At 40.7% G+C, this 21600-nt stretch overlaps 1 protein-coding gene across 1 annotated transcript in view; it reads right to left on the minus strand.

Annotated features, from left to right (window-relative positions):
- Positions 1-2450: 2450 nt before the first annotated feature.
- ZNF704 (zinc finger protein 704) overlaps positions 2451-21600 on the minus strand; it is an 85904-nt gene continuing 66754 nt past the window's right edge. Inside the window, exons 4-9 of the mRNA XM_064706268.1 lie at positions 21119-21351; positions 16307-16407; positions 14931-15192; positions 10207-10311; positions 4696-4790; positions 2451-3082 (exon numbers count right to left, since the gene is read on the minus strand). Coding sequence (XP_064562338.1) covers positions 2971-3082; positions 4696-4790; positions 10207-10311; positions 14931-15192; positions 16307-16407; positions 21119-21351 — 908 coding nt within the window. The 3' untranslated portion in view covers positions 2451-2970. The remainder of the gene's footprint in view (positions 3083-4695; positions 4791-10206; positions 10312-14930; positions 15193-16306; positions 16408-21118; positions 21352-21600) is intronic.

Below are 21600 nucleotides of genomic sequence, written 5' to 3' on the forward strand. Positions count from 1 at the left end.
CTCAGAGCACAAAGCGACTGCAGAACATTCTCTGCATGGCCGGGCTGTCACCGGCCTGGCCTCAGACACAGGACCTCGACAGGTGCCTGCTTAGGAATCAAAATGCCACAGCCAGAAGATCCAAAATTGATTTAATATAAACTACGGATTAAAGGTTGAGTAAAAATACTGGTAATTTAGCTCTGTCCTGCAGGACTTATCTATACTTCTGACTCGTTAACATCAACTTTCTCTCCAACTTTGATGGTTTGTGGCTTTAGTCCTTTATGTAATCCATATTCAATTTGTACCAGAGGGCAATCTGGTCTGGCAACAAAACCATTCTTCTGTGCAGAAATTTATAAAGAATAATCTTATTACAATAATTCCTAAAGTGCCCTCGGGAAAGCTGCTCACAATGCCATGACATTATAGAAACAACATACAATCTGATACATTATTTTCAAAAAAATCCTCCAAAGCAAAAAGGAGGTGAACAACAAGTATATAGGCAAATACTGTTAGTTCAACAACAGTCGAATTATGGAACACTTTATAGTATTGGAGTGCCTTTAAAATGGGAGGCAGGGAACAAATTGGCAGGAATATCTTGGGAAAGTCACAATTTTTTTATGTTTTATCAAAGTAAGTACACCATCAGCAAACCCAGTGTTTGAAGATGAAATGTCTGTGAATTACCATGAGGTATTTAACCACGGAAATTGAAAAAAGACAACATGTAAAGAAAATCCAGGTTTTACTAAGAGGAAAGAAGATAATACAGTGTCTATGTATATCCATTGACTCTTAGTGTCTTTTTTTTCTATTTGTAAAGAAAACAATCTTTCTCTTCCCTGTTAATTCCAGATTTTATATACACATATAAAACTATATAATATATATAGTTTTACATGTATATACACACACACATACAAAAATACTCATACACACTCACATGTGTATATATCTCAGGGTCTTACTGGATTTCAGAGTCTGTTTTTCTTTTTTTTTTTTTTTGTGACTTAAGAGAACACAATTGGGTAAAAAATCAAGTAATTGCATGCATGCAAGCGCATCTTGCCACTTGTGCATGTAAATTACACAATTTGTAAATAACTGCAGAAATAGCATGCTCAAATTAGGCACCTGATTGCCCAATTAACTTGTTCCCAGAAAATCAGATGATAACCTTCAGTAGCTCCTATTATAGATTCTTCTTTTCACTGCTACCCTATGGAATCCACAGTGTATATTCCAAACAACTGCATTGTTATTTTGTGCTTTTACACAGACACAAGCAGCCCTGCACACTTAATAAAGCTATCAAGTGAACTTTGGACCAGATTTTGGAAAGTTGTTTAGATACTTAAAAGCCTTCTTATGAGAATGAACCGGCTTAGACAATTAAAAAAAAAAAATTTGTCTAATTTCAATTGGTTCAAATGTTATGAAAAAAACCAAAAACCAGTCATTCAGCCTCTATTAATAGGCAAAGTTTTGCTTCTGTGTCTTTAATTTTTTTAAGGTGTATAAGTATTATTTCGCCATATACATTCATTTCCTAGTAAATCCTTCCTTTATTTTGCATTTTGAAATAATCATTAATTAACAGTAATTTGATACAGTGGACACAGAACACCAGGCTGCTGCACTCCAGTGTATACTTCCTAATGGACAGAGAAACTGAAATATCCAAATCAATCCAAGTACTGCAAACACAGAAACTCATTAATTCATCTATCAAAATGAGTTAAGAAATGGTCTTTTACCACAAATATGCTGCTCCTTTACTGTTGTACTTCTTTTTCTGAGATGATGTTGCGGAAAGAGGGTATTTTCTTTTCTCTACCAATTTTTTGCATCAAATAAATCTTAGTAACTTTAAAAGAAAAAGCTGAACGAACCATTATCTTAACAACAATCTTTGAAATAAGAGAAAAGGAAGCAAAAGCAGAACTGCTGGGCTGGATCATTTCCCTGAATAAGGTATTACATATAATCCTAGCGGCTGCATTTACCAGTTCTTCACAGGCCTCCTGCAGCAACAGCTGTGCTGGTCCAACTGTTCACCCCCCCTCAGAAAGGGGAGAGTAATAAGAAAAGCTACTGGAGCCCCCTCATATCCTTGTGGGTTTCAATCAAGCATCACCGTATTTCTTCCCTCAGACTTCTTGTGACAGTATCTGCTGGTGACTTGCCATTGCTGCTTTTCTTCCTCTAGAGGATCAAAATCCAATTTGGTACTTAAATTACTTTGTTCCACTCCACTGGTCTGTGCCTCTTTTAAAAAACTTCCAGGAGTGCTGCTTGTCCTTCTTGCAAAATCAGCTTTGCTTTTCTCCTACAAACAATCAAATGAAAATCCCAACTCTTCCCCACATGCCCTTTTCAAAAATATAATCATGACCATTTGTATCAGGAGAATTATTTAGCAGTCTCCAGTCTTAGTACAGCTTTTGTTGAGAAAACTGTAGCTTATATGACTCTGAAGTGTTTATTAGAAAGCTTTCAAAGAGATCTTCATTTCAGGAAAAGAAAAATTGTTCAGTTTAGCAAATACAGACGTTCACAGCAGAAAGACTGAAATGGTTAAAAATGATCCTAGGGAGCAAGCAGCTCACAGAGTTAGCAAAATAATTAACATTTTCCTTTCTTTTACAGAAGAACACTAATAGCTGCTCTGGTTTCCACACTTACTGAGACATATTTTGTTGTGTGGTCTTGGTTTTGCTTTTTTTTTTTTGCTCTATTGCTCCACACAGGTTTTAATTAGTGCTTCTCCTTGGCTACAAGTGCTTCATTTTGAAATACAAAGCTCTTAAAAAAAAAACCCAAAAAAACCCCAAAATAAACAAACAAAAAAACCACCCCAAAAAACCAAAACCCTCAACATCACTGGAGGGGAAAATGGGAAGTGATACAGCGCAGCTGCAGCAATCTGCTTCTGCTGTTGTCCTCCCCCTCCCCAAATCCTCTGCATAATTTCAATGGTTAGTCGATGAACCTTTGGCAGGCCTTCTTCCATCGGCAGGCAGTGCACCACATATCTCTGTTCTCCATCCCATAGACCTTCCGACACTTTTTCCCCTCCCCTCTAGGCTTCCTGTCAGAGAGAAAGGGAAGCTCGTTAACCAGATGTTTTTATAGTTTTGCTTTTCATCCTAAGACCAGGACAACAAACTCAGTGGACTGCAGGAGGTAGAGAACCCATGGCTTTTCATGGGGTTTGGGCTGGTTTCATTCCAGCTGGGAGCTGAGGAAGTGACAGACACATGCATGGCTGTGACTTCATCACTCTCAGGGACCAGGCCTTCTCCTTGCCTGGCTTCCACAGCTTCTGTAGCAGCTGCTGAGCCCTCTCCTCTGCTCCTGGGATGATCCCAGGAACATACTGCCCTGACTTTAGCCAGCAACTAAACCTGGACTTAATGAATTATACTTTAGCCAAATGAAGTGCCAAGCTGTAATGGGCAGCCATAGCTGTTCCACAATACAGGCCAGGCCATGTCAGGCTAAAGTGCTGCAGAGCTGTGGTAAAATATTTGGAATAGCTCAGAGCAGCAGACCTTGACCACCAAGAAGTATCAGCTATGCCAAAGCAGAGAAAAGCTACCAGCTCCTAACCTTGCTGGTCCTTCCTGCAGTTTGCTCTGAGCTCACTGACTGAAAAACAACAGAGTGAGTGGGAAGTTTTAACCCTTGCTCTCACTTGCAGCACATTCTTGTGTGCACCTTCTCCGTGGTTCCCAAAGCCAGCAAGCTGGGCAGCACCTGCTTTTAAAGCTGTAACAATTGTCCTGTTTTCCATCTTACAACCACACTCAAAAGATCACAAGTTTAGAAAATGACCCAAGTAACTGTTAAAATGGATTTTTTAATTCAACACACAGCAAGGCAGCAAACCTGAGGAGCAATACTTCACCAAGCAATCCAATGTTCACTATTGCAATGCCACCTGTCCCAGAATCTTTAAATAAAGTAACTGTACCAACATAACTGTTTAATATCTGATTTATATGTTGCATGGCACACATGGGATTCCTTTCTTGCATACCCACATATTTTCTGATTACTAAACATGAATTAATGGGCACAATCCACGAATTGGGAAGATCCCAAGTTTGGTTTGTAGCATATGCAATGATCTGAGAGTCATGAAGAAAATGAAAAGCATGAAATCTTCTTTTTGCCTCATTTTAGGGTACAGTCACCTTTAGGACTGTGAGAAATAAGGAGTTTCTTTACTGTAAGAAATTTAGCATTACAGTCTGATTTTTTAACCTTTTTGAAGACTTTAAAAGTAGATTCTGGTCAAATATCAGTTAAATTTAGTAGTAATGAATGCAGCTTATGTCTAGGAAGACAAGGCATAAAATGCTTTGCCTTAATCTAATTTATTGTAAGACAGGGCTTCTTATAGTTCAATTGAAGCCAAACGCCATTCTGACTGAATGGAGATAAACATGGGAGATAGTCCAACCTTTCAGGGAAAAGTGCAAAACCAGACAGTGCAGCTGAACTTTACCTTTGATGGTAGTGAAAAGAAAAATAGGTTCTGAACGCTTACTTTGAAGAGCTCTAGCAAGAACCTGCCTGACAAGTGCAACCAGGGTTGGTGGTGGGCTTTTTCTGATCCTCTGGCCACCGACAACTTATTTACAGAATACTCTGCAGGTTGTGAGGCTGTAGTGTCAGCAGGAGCTAATGGTCCCATACCTCAAGCCAAATGCTACTCGAGGCGGTGATGAAAGAACCGTGTGGGTCTGTTTCTGCTCTCCACTCCCTGCAGCACGATTATGGGTTGGTGAGACCTGTCAATACAGACAAAAAAGCTGCTTACAAACAACATACACATATGAATGCAGTATAAATACTTTTCCTAAGGAAATGCAAATTATGCTGCATGGTGGCAAGGATACCCAGGAAAGGTGACTATATAACATACAAACATAATTAAGTGAAAAATTAATTCAGCATTAGGTACATTAACTTCTCCTTGTTTCTCTGTATTTCGAGTCATCCTCCTAGAGCAATCCAAAATACAGATCAGCATTACTGAAGGTTTTGAAAAAGACAAGAAATACATCCATTCTTATTTAAAAACTCTGAATAGGTCTTACAAAAACTTTCTCCAATAAGCAAAGAAAATAACTGGAAAAATAAACTCTGTCCTGTGCTGAGATCAATACCAAAAATCTCCTATGAAATAAAGGGATTTCACTTGTTGCACCTGCCTGTCACTTGGCACTCTTCGTGGAGAGACACCCTTGGAGAAGAGAGCTTGTTGAAGAGCACTTCCAGCAGGGCCCCTCGAGGTTTAACAGGCAGGGAGCACAATGCAGCCCTTCTGATCAAAGTTGCTAACAATATGTATCTCCTCACCCCACACAGCATGTGAATGTTTCCAAGAGAAGGGTGTAGTTTGGTCTTCTGAGACTTTCCAAAGAAGTCTCCTACATGAGCATGGGACTTGACAACATCACTCAAGTGATCACACGGCATAAAGCTTGGCCTTAAATGATACCTACATTATTTTACTATGGTCTTATTTTACTCCTGTGTGAAGGCCACAACCACTTTACATCTAAAATACCAGAAGAAAATTCTGAACACTCGTTTTTTTGTTGTATATTGAATGTAGCATCTAGTGCACAGTCAGCCTCCTGCTGCCAGGAACTGCAGATGTGATCATAGTTCTCTGCACTGCTATGACTTTTCCCTCCTGCCCTTTTCAAGTTTTACAATATCTAGAAGAGAGGGAACTGACTGACCTCACTTGAAGAGAATTACTGTATGTGCTTCGATTTTTGATACGAAGTCTATTTTAAAGCTACTACATGGTAGCAAAAAACTAATGCTTGTCATTGAGTGCAGACACTCGTTTAAACATTTACTCTTGGCAAGTAGCAGGAGAAATTTTTGATTTAAGTGTATATGTGGCTCACACTCTGAACAAACTTAGACCATTACTGATATACAAAATATACCTGCAAAACTTGAAAGAAATTTCTTCTCTCTCTGCCAGCTCACCATGTTTTGTACATCCAAATCCCACATTAGCTCCTTTTGTTCTATCCCTCCAGAATACTAAGGGCAGCTTGTTCCCTGCTACTTTTTTCCAAATTTTTATCAACCACTTTCCTTGTTTCATCTAAGAATGTATTAGCTGCTTGTCATTGAACAGAAGAGTACTTGGATGGCCTCCTATGTTATAAGCAATTATCTTGCTACTTCCAAAGAGAGATCAGGCTGGAGCAGTAATTACAGCATGCAGACTCCTCCCTTGCATTCTCCTGAGAGGGTCTCTACACGATGGCTCCACAGACTGGCACACCAAGGCAGCTACACAACACTGAAGCTGAGCTGCAGTGTATTCTGATAGGCTTTGCAGCAGGGCTATCCAATACCAGTCAGCTGCTCTCAACATGGAACACTGAGAGCAGATTAAGAGTAAGCCCTGAGAAGGCAATCCTTGCCCTTGGAGGCTTTTCATGTATGAAGCACTGTCGAATGCAGAGTGAAATAACGCTGTTTGTTTGAAGCAAGGGCCTGGAGTTTCCAGTTACAACTCCTGGGGGGGAAATTGTGATTTGAGAGAAGATTTGTGACCTGTAAACATCAGATGATCAAAGATCTTGCCTGTTCAACCTTTTTGGGTCTTACAGCAGGCAGATGTAAGTAAGAATCAGATGGTGGAGACCACAGTGACATTCAGGAAGACTTTTACCACACACTACCTAGAAGTGGAAGTACATGGTCATTATTTTAAGTTCTCCAGTACCAAGACATATGGACTTCACCATGGCACGTCCCATTTGCATAATTTAATTCTCTCTCCTCACACATCCCTAAGGTGTGGCTGATTGAGTCTCCTAATTCAGCCTCCATTAGTAGAAAAATCAGTCTGTCCTTTCTGCTTCATGCAAAGAACAGTACCTCACAGTAACTCATAACTGTTCCAACATTCAACCTTTCACTTGCAAAGTTTTCTTAGAAAAATGCTATGAAAAAGTGTATTTCCAATCTGCCTTGGAATCTAACCTGTGCATGATTAAGAGCACAAACAGCTTTGGAGGTTACCCTAATTACAGAACCACAGAATAACCTGAGTTGGAAAGGACCCACAAGGATCACTGAGTCCAACTCCTGGCCCTGCACAGAACATCCCCAAGAGTCACACATGACACCATGACCAGTACCTGACAGCACTGTCCAAACACTTCTTGAACTCTGCCAGCTGCTGCTGTGAGCACTTCCCTGGGGAGCCTGTTCAGTGCCCAAACTGGGGAAGAATCTTCTGCTAATACCCAACCTAAACCTCCTCTGACACAACCTCAGGCCATTCCCTCGGGTGCTGCCCCTGGTCCCCACAGAGCAGAGATCAGTACCTGGCCCTCCTCTTCCCCTCACAAGGAAGTTGCAGGTTGCAATGAGGTCTCCCCTCAGTCTCCTCTTCTCCAGGATGAACAGACCAAGTGACCTTGGCCATTTCTCCTCCCTTATCACTACAAGATGCCTAAATAAATGCCTGTGTTTAGATGTTGTGAACACTCCTGAGCCTAGAGCAGCCACATACTGAGCCCAACTGATCCAGCAGCAGGTATGGGTTGTTTTGAAGTGCTCAGTTACTTGCTGATAAGTACGCCCATATTCCCAAAGGCCTTTCAGTGCTGCTCTGCTAAAGACTTTCTGAAAATAAGGACTTAATGCAACTCCTGGTGTTTGAACACCCTAGTTCCCAGGACAGAAAGAAGGAAGTGCTCAATGTCATTGAAATTCACTGTCCACAAGAATGAAAGAGGGAAACAATATGTGTCAAAAAATAAATGTGAAAGGAGACTATATTGAAAATATGTAGATCTATGCACTTTTTCAAATTCATACCTAACCTTTTCCTATTCAGTAGTTTGTCCAGGCTGGAAAAGTATTCCCAAGCCATTTTAGAAAACTGCTTGCTTAAATATTAAGGGTCAGACAAAAACTAATGGTTTGGACTCACTCTCTGAGGTACCCTTGGGTACTACAGATTTGTGTCTCATCTCAGGGACTGTGTATGTCACAATTGTGTGAGTTTGTTATGCTGGCTCTGTCATACAGTCTGGCCTTAAATAAACCCCATCAGAGAAAGTCTGAATGTAGGTGAAGTACCTACACTCAGTGTAAGGGTGGGAACTATCAGACCCCTGATTTTGTAAAGCAATATCTAATTGACTTTGAAACAGAAATAAAACTTTAATTTAAATACAAGTATTTAACATAAATTTGCATTTGTAACATCACTTACTGCACATAATTTTTCACTGCAGGTAAGCCTCTGTAATTCATAAATGATCACACTGATGACAAAGGAGTCAAATGTGTGCAAACCTGGAAGATTTTTTTCTTCTTATTATGTTTTTTTCTTTGTTAAACAGCCTTATAAATGTTGTTAGAGCTATAATGGCAGTTCTAACAGTTCCCTGAGCAGTTCATAATTCTGCATCACTGCTTCCCCAGGCTTTTGTATTGGGATTACTTTCAAATTGTACTTAAATCGTTGCCATCTCCACCAAATTCTCAGAAAGTGATTTAGTATTTCTTAAATTCTATTGAGAACTCTCCACTCTACAGTCACAGATCAGCGCTGTTGCCTGAACAAGTAAACTCAACGTGTATGTGTCTAATCCTGCCCTATTAAGTGTCTGATTTACAATGTGACTAATTGCATTTTTAGATTCCCAACACTCCTGGCACCAGTTTCTGCTACTTCACAAAAGGAGCCAGTTTCATAATTACTCCATATCAACCCCATTGTTGGGAAATCAAATTCTCAGGGAACTCTGCGGATAGCACACTCTGTCAAGGCACTCTTGTTGAAATTGCTGCCAGCATGATGTCTTTCACTGTTAGTTGTTCCTTGATGGAATTTAATAAATATTCATTGGCAGAGTGCAGTGTAATTGATTCAGTCACTTTCATTTTTATCAGCTCTGCAGGATGCCACAGCTTCTGCAGAAAATCTCCAAGATTTGCCAAAGGTTGACAGTAAGAAGCTTTGGAGATTCACTTGGTGAAGAGAAGGGAGGGAAACAGTATCTCTTATCGCCTTGTCTAATATTCACTGTCAGGAGAAAAAAAGCTATATGGTTCTTTGGATGAGCAATGTGCCTTATATAACACACTTTAAAAATTCATAAATTCATAAAGTGTAATATCAAATGAGATGTTATAATATCAATAAAGGTTTATGATTAGAGAATATCAATTTATCACAAAAACAGTGCTTTCCAATAAATGAAGATACTTTACATTAATATTTATTTCTATTAATCATAGACAAGATTTCCCATTACTCATAAAGAGTGATTTGCATTTACTTTCAGCAGTCCCCACACCAGACACTACAAGCTGAATCCCTTGCAACTCTTCATGAAGGTTTTTCACTCCCCCCACAGTACCACACCTACACACTGTGGTGTACTACATGTTTAGAATCATTGCAACTCTATGTTTAAGCAAATATCACATTTCTGCAGTCCTGTTGATGTCTTAGGATTTTAGCATCACTGTTCACAGAATTAGGCCTTGTATGCCAGTTGAAGAAAGGGTCACTGTTGAATTTCCATCTAATACATCCTCATTAAAAAGCTATCAAACTGCAATATGTATGAATAACAAAATGCAATAGATACATGTTTTCTGTATAAAACAACATTTTCCTGCTATTAGTAGGGGCTACATACTTGCAGCCTCCTAAAACAGGACTTCGCATTTCATTTTATTGTTTCTTTCAGCTGCCTTTCAAAAATGCTTCACCTTCAAAGTTCATTTAGGTAACAGCCCCACTGCCTGAATCCAACTGGCCTGTCAGCAGAACCATCACCAGGCTGATTTTCCATCTAGTTTTTTTAAGAAATCTCTTAATGGCACAAAAATGAAGGACATAGTGCCAAGCTCTGCACCTACCAGAATGTTCTTTTGTAAGCATATAGTTAAAAAAATATATATACTATAGATTCAATTGCCTGCTTGTAGATACTGATGCAAAAATAAGCTAATTGCACTGATAAAGAGAGTTACATAGGTGTTAAAAACAGCCATGCTGACAAATTCAGGCATATGTTTAATTTGTTTCCTTTTGGTATCTGCTGTGTCACATTTAATTCCATAATTACACAGTCTGAAACAAAGCAAAAAGATCTAAAACCCCTTTTTTCTCCCCTTCTTTCCTTTTTGGTGTGCACTTACTGGAATGCCGGTGAAGGTAACGGGAGGCGACTGCCAAGAGATGCTAAAGCTACTGCCATTGGGAGTGAATTTGGCTGACCCTGGAATGTTCACCGGAGGAGTGGCCTGTGTGAAAAGAAAGTATTATTCCAGCAAGAAGAACCATTCCTCTTCCAAAGGATCTTTCATTCCTTGAAATGGTAAATATGTGAGAGATTTTCCAAGGCATAAAAAAACTTCATGGTGACAAGCATTTTACCCTTGTGAGAGGGATAATCATGGATAAGCTAGTAAGGAAGGGACAGAGCTATATATATACACCACTGTTCCTGAACCATGTTTAGAGAAAGATGATTGCTCTCAAAAGAATCCATGGAAAACTTTAAAGAGCTACATCTGCTAAAAAAACAGACAAAATCAAATGTCACATACAAATAACTTTCAAAATAATGCCAGCAAGAAGCAAAAACTACTGCACAGATGACCACTTGTTCCACAGTGACAAACAAGGCCATACTTAAACTCATGGCAGTTGTTTTACACAATTTTAGTGTGGACAGCAAGGCCTCTTGGATGAAGCAATTAACAGTAAGTGTTGGCCATTTCTCATTTATCAGAAAAATGTTTAGAGTCATCCCAATTGAAACAGTTTTTCCTATTAAGAACAAGGAGCTGTAAATCATCCTTTGGATTTAAAAAACAGCTCTTGAAATACTAAACTGAATCAAGTATTTGGGCTCATTGAACTCCTATGTTTTTCCCATCTGGGCTGTAATACCTAGAGCTGCCCTGGGGTACAAGGGTGATAACGTGAGCTTAGACTGTTGAGCATTTTTCATCTTGTGTCTTTCCTTTGGTTTTTTCACTGGGTTATGAATTTCCACGAATTCTTCCCTGTGTCTTTTTTAATCCCATTTAATTTTCAGAATCATGAAATTCATAGTTGTGTAGCTACCCTGCCTAGCGGGAGCGTGAGCAGCCAGCATGAACAAAGGCTCACTTTGACCCTTGAATTTCAAGCTGTCACAACAAAAAAGAGCCCTCCTTGGTTTAAACTTACAAAGAATTTGCTAAAATGAGTTTTCACTTCTGCCTTTCAGTTGTTGGTACATGACAATAACACAATACACTCATTTAAGCAGTGTTTGTGTCTGGAGCTGCTGAAATTGTCTCACTGGTTCAGGAAGAGAGTGCTTCCTTGAGCCACCAGGCAGAGAGGAGTGATGAAAAACTACAACCTGATAGTTCCCATTAAAGATAATCTTACAAGTAAACAAGGGTTGAAGCAATCCCCTACAGCCTTTCCAGGAAAAGGAAGGTGAGGCCACCAGATGCCTCTGTGTATGACAGCGATGCTCTGTGGGCTGCCAAGCTGCTGACAGCTCCAAGAAAATCCACACAGACATGCAGAGCAAACATCCACTGAGCTCCATAAAATATAAAACCCTCTCTGAAAGGTGTCAAGAACAATTTGGCAACTTCAGGTGGTACCAGTGGTTGTTCAAATGCAAAGGAATGAATGACCATGGAGCTCCAGACAGAAAGAACTGGAGAGAGCTGGATGAGCAGTGAGGCAGCACTGCCTCTGCTCAGCATCCCACAAGGATGGCAGCTCAAACCCAGGGTCTGCTCTGCAACTTCCTCAGGTATTTGAGTAAGACCTGGAAGGGGAATCCTAGGTGCTGAAAGAATCTGTCTGTAGCAGGTTTAAATTTAACAGGTTAAATTTAACAGGTACAGGCAATAGTTTTGTAAAGAAAGATGAAGTTTAAAACTGACGCAACTGGCAGTTGCTTAAAATACCGTAGTGCTCAATTCCTTTTTCTCAGTGCCTAAATATCTGCCTAGACATGATCAGACTTAGATATCTATCACCTTGTTCACTTGTTTCCAGATGTGCATCTTTGCTCAGCAAGCACAGTCCACATTTTCAGGCTAACATTTTAGTCAATCTCTTCCATAAGGCAAGCAACTAAAACATTACAACCAACTGAAAAATTCCTATACCCCAACTTTAATTTGCTTAGAGACCTCCATCTAATTGCCAATCAAGATATATTAATAAATAATTTGCATTTACTTGTGCCAACATTACTCTTATATCTGAAATAGCCCATGCTCATCCTCTTCAGCTCGTGCCTCTCCTTTCACTTTCTTCCCAGGCACCAATTCCATCTTCTTCTTGTCCCTTGCTTTGCCTGAGGTATCAGTCCCAGGACTGGGGAGGCTGCCCATGTCCTCTATGTCCTCTTTCTACTTCTTCTGGTTGGAGCCCATCACATCAAATTTGGCTGACCAGAATTCTAATTCAGGATTTCAGATGAAGTTATATGGGGGTCTTGTATAATGGCATCAACAATCCCTCTCTCTCACAGGTATTTCTTATCCAAGAGAGCTGACAACTATTTTTCCCCCCCTCAGCTCTGTTGTTGTTGGCTCACAGTCATTCCGTGCTTGATTAATGAACATAGGCTTCCTTCTTACATAATTTTCTAACTACTCTAGTTTATAGCAGAAAAATCTCATTAGTTCCTTAAATGCAGGACTTTGCGTGTTCTGACATTTAACTGCATCCAAAACCTATTATTCTTAAGATCACCCAGTCACGTAAGCCTGATCTGTAACTCCCTTCCTGCTGATGTCTCCCAGGTTTGTTATCAGTGAAGTTTATTATAGTATTTGTGTATTACCAAAATGATTTAATGAAAGTGAGATCAGGGCCAAGAACAGCTTTTCATTTAACTTCACTAATGACATTCAAAGGCCCTTTCAATATAACTCACTGCTGTTCTCTGTCACTTTCCAGCTCCTTCTCCTACACTAAATTTAATCTCTTAACAAATACTGCCTATATGTTTTAAGATCAAATGCTCTCCTTGAACCCAGAGGAATTTTTCTTTTGCCTCCTGTATTGTTCTAGTATCACCTTTCTCCAGGGCTCCTCCAGTGCAGTTTGCCTCAACTGCTGTACTTTCCAGAATTTCTTCAATTATTTTTCTGAATAATTTCTCACCCATAGGATGGGGTCAGGGAAGAGCATCAGGACTTTCCTCAGTTTCCTCATATCTTTCTCACTACAAGTAGTCTATCTGATGTTTTCCAGTCATAGAGGAAATGGCAATTAACAGATCTCTTTAGGATTCTTGTGACCAAACTTTGGGTCCTGTATTTTTCCCCCATTTTTTTTTTAACAGGAACCCTGTGAAGAACAATATTCAGCCTCCCTTATGCAAGTTCCTTGAGCTGCTCCCAATGAAGTAATCTCCACTTTCTCCTCTGGCTGATGAGATCTGAATCTCCACCCTGCCTCCTGGCCCTTCTTTCAGGGCAGAAGGGATATTGGCAGAGGATGCCACTGACCTCTACGGAAGCTGCTTCCTTTGCCAGGACAGCCAGAATGCTTGAGCAGGGACCTGCCTCCTGCTTCCAATTAGCAAGCTGTCAACAGTGGGGACTGTGTCACTCCTCACTGATGAAATTAAGCATTGAAACCAGAGCAACCTGAAAAGCCCACGGGGCTCAGGCACTTGTAGTCTTGTGTCATGGAATACCATCAATTCAGATCTAATTCAAGGATTTTAAACACTTGAATTGGGATTTCCTTGGCCAAGTGCTTTACTCAGAGGTTGCTTGTAAAAAAGGGTTGAGTGGGTCTCTGAACAGCAGGGCAGACTGTCATGACTGCAAATCCCAAATGAAGCAAAACTTGTCATCAGCCTAGACTTGTTGCCTCACTCTTTGAGGCAGGGCTTAAGCTATACTGAGAAGCAAGTCTTTCTCCTAGCTGGCTTCATCAGTCCCCAGGCTGGCATGCTACCTGATGCAGCTTCCACCTGCAATGCCAAGCTTCCACCCATGCTTTTCAACAAGCACAAAAGCCTAAAACAAGCCTGTGAATTCTCTACAGCTCCCTCTGACCTTTTAGTAGGTGTGCTCCAAACACATCACCAAAGTTTTATCTGTACAACGCTATATATGATAGTTATTGAATCTGATAAATTTAACAGAGTTCTAGAGTGCATACAAAGGTCATGGACCACACTGCTTCAAAGCCTTTATTCTTCTTTTATCTTATGGTATCCAGACCAAAACATGTCAAGTTTTAGTGCAGTTTTATAATTAATGCTTTCTGTCAAAGCTTAGCTGGAATGTTCTAGGACAGCAGTTTTTGCCATTTGGAAAGCATTACCTCCAAAAATAGGAAGGTACCATATTTGTTTTTTCATTCTTCCTGCTCTACTTTACAACTGCAAACTGACATCTCACACTGTACAAAAACAGGAAATGAATTGTTCCTGGCATCCTTGAAATCAGTCTTATACTTGCTGACTCTTCAAGCAGAGCTTGTACTTATCCAATAAAAACAAAGCTGAAATGAAGACTGGGAGGGATTCAGCTGACAGGATGGGAATTTTTACAACGCAGGAAACCCCATCTGAGTACATCACCTAGGATTCTCCTTATGGTCAGTGAAAATTGAACTGATGCAGGGCAGTGGGATACACAGATCAACTCTTCTCAACCTGAAGTATGCACCTATGTGTGGCCAAAATCCACCAGCTGTGGCGGGCACATAAACAAACAAACAATGAGCTCAGAAGAATGCATCTCAGTTTAAATAAAAAAATTGCTTTTGACTGCTCTGAAAAGCTTTCAGCCCATTAAAAGTCACACACTGTGCTGTGACATTCTTTACACATTAGTGAGATAAGTGTAATCCCTGGGGCTCCCAGCACTGGTGTTACCTGGTAAGCATGGTCCGTGTGTACGAGGTAGAGGTTGGTAGGAGCTGAGCGGCTCAGAGGTGTCATCACTTTAGTCTCGGTTTTGGCACAGGAAGTTTCAGGACGGATTGTGTCTTGGGTGGGAAAGGAAGGAGGAGATGCTAGAGATGGAGACACTGGGGAAAGACTGCTTAAGCCATCAGCTACTGAGTCCGTGTTGAGCCTGATTTCTGTATAGTAAAAATCCTCCTCTCCATCACTGTAGTCAGACTCTCCTACACGTCTGTATCGAGAGAAAGAAGTGAGAATTGATTGAAAGCAAGAACCCCAAGGTAAATTTTAAGTTCTAGATGCATGAGTGAATATATCCATATTGTTAATAAACTAACAGTTGCAGTTTCAACCCTTCCTACTTTATCTGCATTCTGACTGCAGGTAAGGGGAAGAGGAAAATCATCTAGTCCGAAGGGAAAAGAAGTAGGAATTACTCTTTTCCCCTCTGTGTTATTCTTGACCAATTCTTTCACCTTGGAGTAGATGTTTGATTCCCTGTGATCAAGTATCAGCTTCTCATTTGTAACTACTGTAAAGTTAACAAGAAGCTCAATGCACTCTGTCTTTGAAAGTCACAGCAAAGATAACAGACACAGACAAGATACACTTCACTCATGTTCCAGCAAACAATATGCAGTCTTATCAGAAGTCACTTAATTATACCAAATATATTTACAGCTGCCATTCACTGTAACTTCCTGTAACATAAGAGAAGAATATTTGCTAAAAAACAGTCTCACCATGCAACTCCCAGAGAAAGCACTCATATGGGCTGCTTGCCACAGCCAGGACTTTCTGGTCCTACTCTCCAGAGGCAGACTTATTGAAGGAGGGCATGTAGAAGGTTTAATTGCCTAAAGTTTCATCTGATGTGCATTTGAGCACAAGTGCTAACAGTGAACAACCCAGTCAAAGCAGTAGCTCCCAGCAGACTACACATTATCTTGAAGTCCAGATCAGAAGGTGCTGAGAGAACACACGTCCAGCAGGTCATGCAATACCCTGAACCTGTCTACTGCAGAGTGTCATCCCAGATATGATGTGCACACAGCACATATGATGTAATGGTACTGAGCTGTGCAGCTGACAGGGAAGTGCAGTGCAACCTCGAGCTCCATTTGACCTTCTAGCAAAGCTGACAGAATTTCAGGAAAGAAAGTGCCTTGCTGTTAGAATAAGTGCTCATTCACCTTGATGCACTATTCCACAATTTCCTCAGAAACACAGGGATATGAGACAGAGAAGCCAAGGGCAATCTAGTACCCTAGTTCATCTATCCAGCCAAGGGCAATTGCTCCACTTTTATACCAAATCCTTTAGACCCAAAAAGACTGCTCTCTTACCCAAGGTGAATGGTCCTTATGTGTTTCTGAATCCCTGCAGCTGTGCTGAGTACCTTCCCACAGTTCTTCCATAGGCATTTGAACATCACCTTCATGGAGTTCTGAAAATTATGAGTAAAGCAGCATTAGTTGTATGGAAGTTGTAGGGATATTAGGAAAAATTTCTTCCCTGAAAGGGTTGTCAAGCACTGCAACAGGTTGCCCAGAGACATGGCTGAGTCACTAACCCTGGAGGTATTTAAAGGACCTGGGGACATGGTTTAGTGCTGGACTTGGCAGTGCTGGGTTCAGGGCTGAAAATTTCTGTGACTCTGTAATTCTGGGAAGGTAGAAAAAACCCCAAACTGCCCAAACCAGATAAACAGTTACAAAACCCTGTAAAGACTCAGAGCCTTTGACTCCAAATTCATAATGACCTAATAGTCTCTTATCAAATGTGTCACCCTACTGAATTCAAGAGAAACCAGTGAAAAGCTGCAGTAGCAGCTTGTGACAAAATTTTACTTCTCTCTGTTTATTGGCAACACTTTTCCATTTTTAAGTTTCAGTTCCTCCACTAAGGGAGGTAGATGATGTAAAAAACTTCCTATACTTCTTTCAAAAAAACCCTGATGAGGATTTCTCACTTAATCCAAGGCACCTTCTTAAATTAAGGTCTTTCCAAAGCAAGCACTTGTAAATGTTTCTGCTCGTGATATTTGCAGCACAAAAAAATACTGTGCCAGAAAAATATAGCTTCTGTTACGCCCATATTCACCATGAGCTGGCACAACCTGTGTCATGGTTTGACCAGGAAGGAGTGGGAATTCTGGGAAGCTGTGGTCAAACCAATGAAGGTTTTGGGTTTCATACTGACACCTGGTGTAGCCAGTGGGGTTTGGACACACCTCCGAGAATACACAGGGGTTAAAAGCAGGGCACTGCCCTGGCACTTCCTCTTTTGGACATCGTCGGGCGAGGAGTTCAGATCTCTCTCCCCCGCCCGGCCCGCTGCTGCTGGGCGGGGGAGGGGCCGCCATGCCGTAGGCCTGGGCCTGGACAGAGGTGGGGTTGAGGGGGGCTTTCAAGGATGGAAGGGTGGGGGAGCCCCAAGAGACATCGGGCAGCCAGCCCCCCCCCCCCCCCCTCCCCCCAGGAGAGCAGCCAGCCAGGAGGAGAAGGAGGGAGACTGCCCGGCAGCGTGTGGGCAGCGTGCGGCGTGGGAGTCGCTCCGGGACCGACAGCAGAGACTGAAAACTTTTAACCCTTTCTTGCATGATTGGGGCCTTACAAAAATGCTAATCCTCCTCGAAGCTGAATAAGAAGGGAGATGAGAGATGAGATGACTTGGCCCGGAGATTGTGGAGATGATTGGATGGGGAGAGATGATTTGGAGTGGCCTTTTGGCTGGACTTTTTCTTGTAGCCATGGACTCAGTTGTTCCTGTGACACAGACTGCATTTAGGGGGAGGCAGTGCCTCAAAACCAGGAGGGTTCATTTGTGAGGACCCCCCGGCCCCAGGGGGTTGGAAAAATATGGGGGGGACAGTTGTCCCAAAAGCAGAGACTGTGCCTTTTTGGAGTGAGACAAGGCATCCTTGAAAGACCACCCTAAAAGCAGCTCTGGTCCATGTCTCGGTGGTGAGAGCACTGGGCATGGAAGGAACATGTCACAAGCGGCAAAAGGACTTTTTTTTCTCCCCGGGCGGTGCCGAAGTGACAAGGAAGCATCCGAGGTTTTCAGTGTGTTTCCAGAAGCCTATGGAACAAGAAGGACTCCTTTCCTCTTCATGAACTGCAGTTTGAGTATACTAACGTGTGGGGCCAAGGCTGGGCAGTTGTTTTGAGAGAATGTATTGGATTGGGAAAGTCAGGTGGTGGGGAGGAGGAAAATGGTTTTTTTGTAAGGTTTTCAATTCTTTTTCTTCTTTTTTCCTTATAGTCTCTCCCTATTTCCCTGTAGTTTAAGTAATAAAGTGGTCTTTATGTTTAAGTTAGAGCCTGTTTTGCTTATTCCTGGTCACATCTCACAGCAGACACCAGGGTGAGGCATTTTCATGGGGGGCACTGGCTCTGTGCCAGGCTCAAACCATGACAACCTGTTTTTGTTTCACTCAGAAGCTGCTGTGGACTTTACTCAGACAAGAGAATGAGAAGTTATCAGTCTGTGTTCAATATTTTAAAAATACAGGTATAATCTCATTTAAATATTCTTTATATATTCTTTAATATAACTTAATTGATCCCCACTGAGTTATCACTGATTTAGAGCACACCCAACAAGGCTATCACCAGGCCAATCTTCAACATTTTGAAGACTCAGGAGAAAAGCAGACTTAAAACAACACAGCTGTTACAAACCCTAGAGATATTTAAAAGCTATTTTTACCTCAAAAATCAAAATATTGTATTATAATTCTATAATTTCTATTACACATAAGATTAAATTAATATATTAATATAAAACTCAATTTAAAAAAAGGGGGAGAACAAGCACATTCTTAGGCACATTTCACTGTGCCTTGAACAAAAGCTGACTTGGTGCTTCCCTCAGTTTGGACCCTTTGGAACTGCATGCCAGTAGATGGTTTCAGCATTTGTTAGAAAGATGATGATTAGAATATAACTTAAAAAATAATCTCAGTGGACAGGCTTTTCAAAATACAAGTTGATTGTAGCAGCATGTTCTCACAGTTCCCTGCAGTCTAACATCTCCTGTTTTAAGGCATGGATGCTTAAGGCTTTGAGATTTGGGGTACCTGATCATACTGGTTGTAATAAAAACTTCTGTTTGGAATAAATTGCACATAAATTGCCCATTTTTTATTTGATAATACAACTATCAGTCAAACAGACAGAGAACTCTTTCTTTTCTCAAATTAATCTATAAATTCTGATTAATATTTTTCTTATTTCCATAATACAATACTAAATACTATTATCAGCTCAAAACCACACAACCAACCACCAAATATGTCAAAAAGATGAAGGCCATGTTTATAACTGATATCCTAGGAATTCCAATATGACATCATAAACACCATACACATCTTTATGAGCACAGAATGATTTAACATCCACCCCCAGTTTGATGGTAAAATCTGTGGGTTTTGGATTTATTGTCACTGGTAGGAGTTTGCAAAAACCCACATGCTTGTAACATAATCAAGTGAAAGCTCACTTGGTGGAAATAAAGAATATGCTTACATTTCTTCCATTTCCTTTCCAAAAATTACCTATTCAGGTTTAATGTTTTATTTAAGAAAATAATGGAAGATAAATGGTTTGGTGAGGAATAACTACCTTAGAGGAAACTTTTAAGCAAATAATAAAGTTACCAATCACTCTATTTCCAGCTTTATTCCTTCTGACTTTTGCAGCCTGAAGAAGAAATAACCTGAACATTTTTGTTTCAGCTTCTAAAGGTGGTAAGATGTACTCAGATCAAGTACCACGCTGGAACCAGAATAGAGAAAAAACCTGCAGGAAGGCAAGTTCATTTATAAAACCAAGTTTGGCATGGAATGTTACTGTTTATCTAAATAAAACATTTGCCAAATAAAGCCAGATCCTTGTGAACAGAACAGATAGTGTAATAGACCTATGGTGAGTACATAAATAGAAGTATTTGAAAGCAACTTAGAAAACAATAAAGATGGCAGCTGCAAACCCATCTGTCTCATCACAGCTGAGCAGTAAGAGTGGGGCTAATAAGATGAAGGTTAACTGAGAAGTAAAAGGCAAACCAGGACATTTTTGCACTCGTACTCCTCCTGCCCCACACCCCCCGCCCCAAATTGTCTCTCTGTTTAGTGCAACGCTCAGCTCCAACTTCTAATTTATTATAACAAAGGTGTCCTCCAAAATATATTTTTTCCTTCTTAGTAAGATGCACAAATATTTTCGCCCCTTTCCCATGAACAAGGGAACAATTGCATGGGTCAGCAAATAAGCAGCTTCTGGAGCAAGAGGATAATCTGAACAGATTTAAACAATCATTAAAACTTCTTCCTGCTGGTGATGAAGCAATTAACTGTCTCAGAGGCAGAAAAAAATTCACTAAGGGAAAAAATTCTCTGTTTTTTCTCCTTACAAAAAGCCCTTTTACATCTTGCTATGTAAAATCTATCCTGTTGTGTTGGGAGGGAAGGAAACTTGGACTAGTGCCATCTCTTTGTTTTCTTTTTCTTCCAGAGAAGCTTGCTGGCTAGCAATGGTGCTTTTTTGGGGTTAGTTTTGGACCTGTTTTTTAATGTCGTGTTTTATTTAGCTTGCTTTTGCACTCCAACTGAGGATAAATTTGGCTAATGCTAATGCTATATCAAAAGCCATCGGGTTTGAGCTCTCTCTCTCCATTTTCACTCCATATGTTTGTGCAGAGAAACCTTCACAGTATTAAGGTATCTGACACGCTGTCAGACAAACAGCACTTTCAGGGAACAAGGAGTATTAAGGCCATAGTCAGTTTTTGTGATGACATGTAAAGGCTGCCTGTTGCATCCTGAACACAGAGAATTTGTCAAAGTAGGACAGAAAACCCTTGAATGGCCAGAGGCAACACCTTCTGGAAATCCCTCTAGTGTTTTCTGAGCAAGAGGCTCTGTAGCACCTCACCATCTGGCAGGAAATATGTGGTGCTGATGGCAGCATGTATGTGCAGGAGGTGACCACGTTGAATGAGACACAGTGACTACATGAAGTCCCCATGTTAAATGCATGCCAAGGGAGGATACACAAGCAGAGCTATTTGGATGACCTGCTCCTCTCTCACAACAAAATAAGCCTACCAACATCCTATCTAACCATGGATGTGGAATTTAACATAAGGCTAACCTTTCTCTTCCTAGGAATGGGTTCATCAAAGAGAAGGTTGCTTGTTTCCCCTTCATCGATCCCATCATCTGCCTGGGAAGGCGTCCGAAAAGCTTTGAAGCTGTCAGCTGACAGAGGTGGAGATGGGGTGGATGGGTTGGACTGGTCACTGGGAGCATTCCAGCTCCAGTATCCACTGCTGCTGGTGCTAGAAGGCACAAATCCTCCTTCTTTCCAAGATCCATTCAGGGATTCTGTCAAGAACAACAAAAGATATTATTACAACAGTATCATTGTGAGAGGGCTAAGGAGCTCTTTTTTCTAAGGTTTAGATGCCATGTTGGTAATTAAATGCAAAATCAGTAAAGGAATGTGAAAGCACTGGATGTAGAGAGGACAACCATATCTAACCCACTACACATAAATTACATATTCCACATTTGATTTTTATTTTATTTAAAACAAAACAAAACAAAAAAAAAAAAACCACAAAAGCAGCAAAG

The sequence above is a fragment of the Zonotrichia leucophrys genome, chromosome 2 (genome assembly GCF_028769735.1).
Source record: "Zonotrichia leucophrys gambelii isolate GWCS_2022_RI chromosome 2, RI_Zleu_2.0, whole genome shotgun sequence".
Taxonomy (NCBI): domain Eukaryota; kingdom Metazoa; phylum Chordata; class Aves; order Passeriformes; family Passerellidae; genus Zonotrichia; species Zonotrichia leucophrys.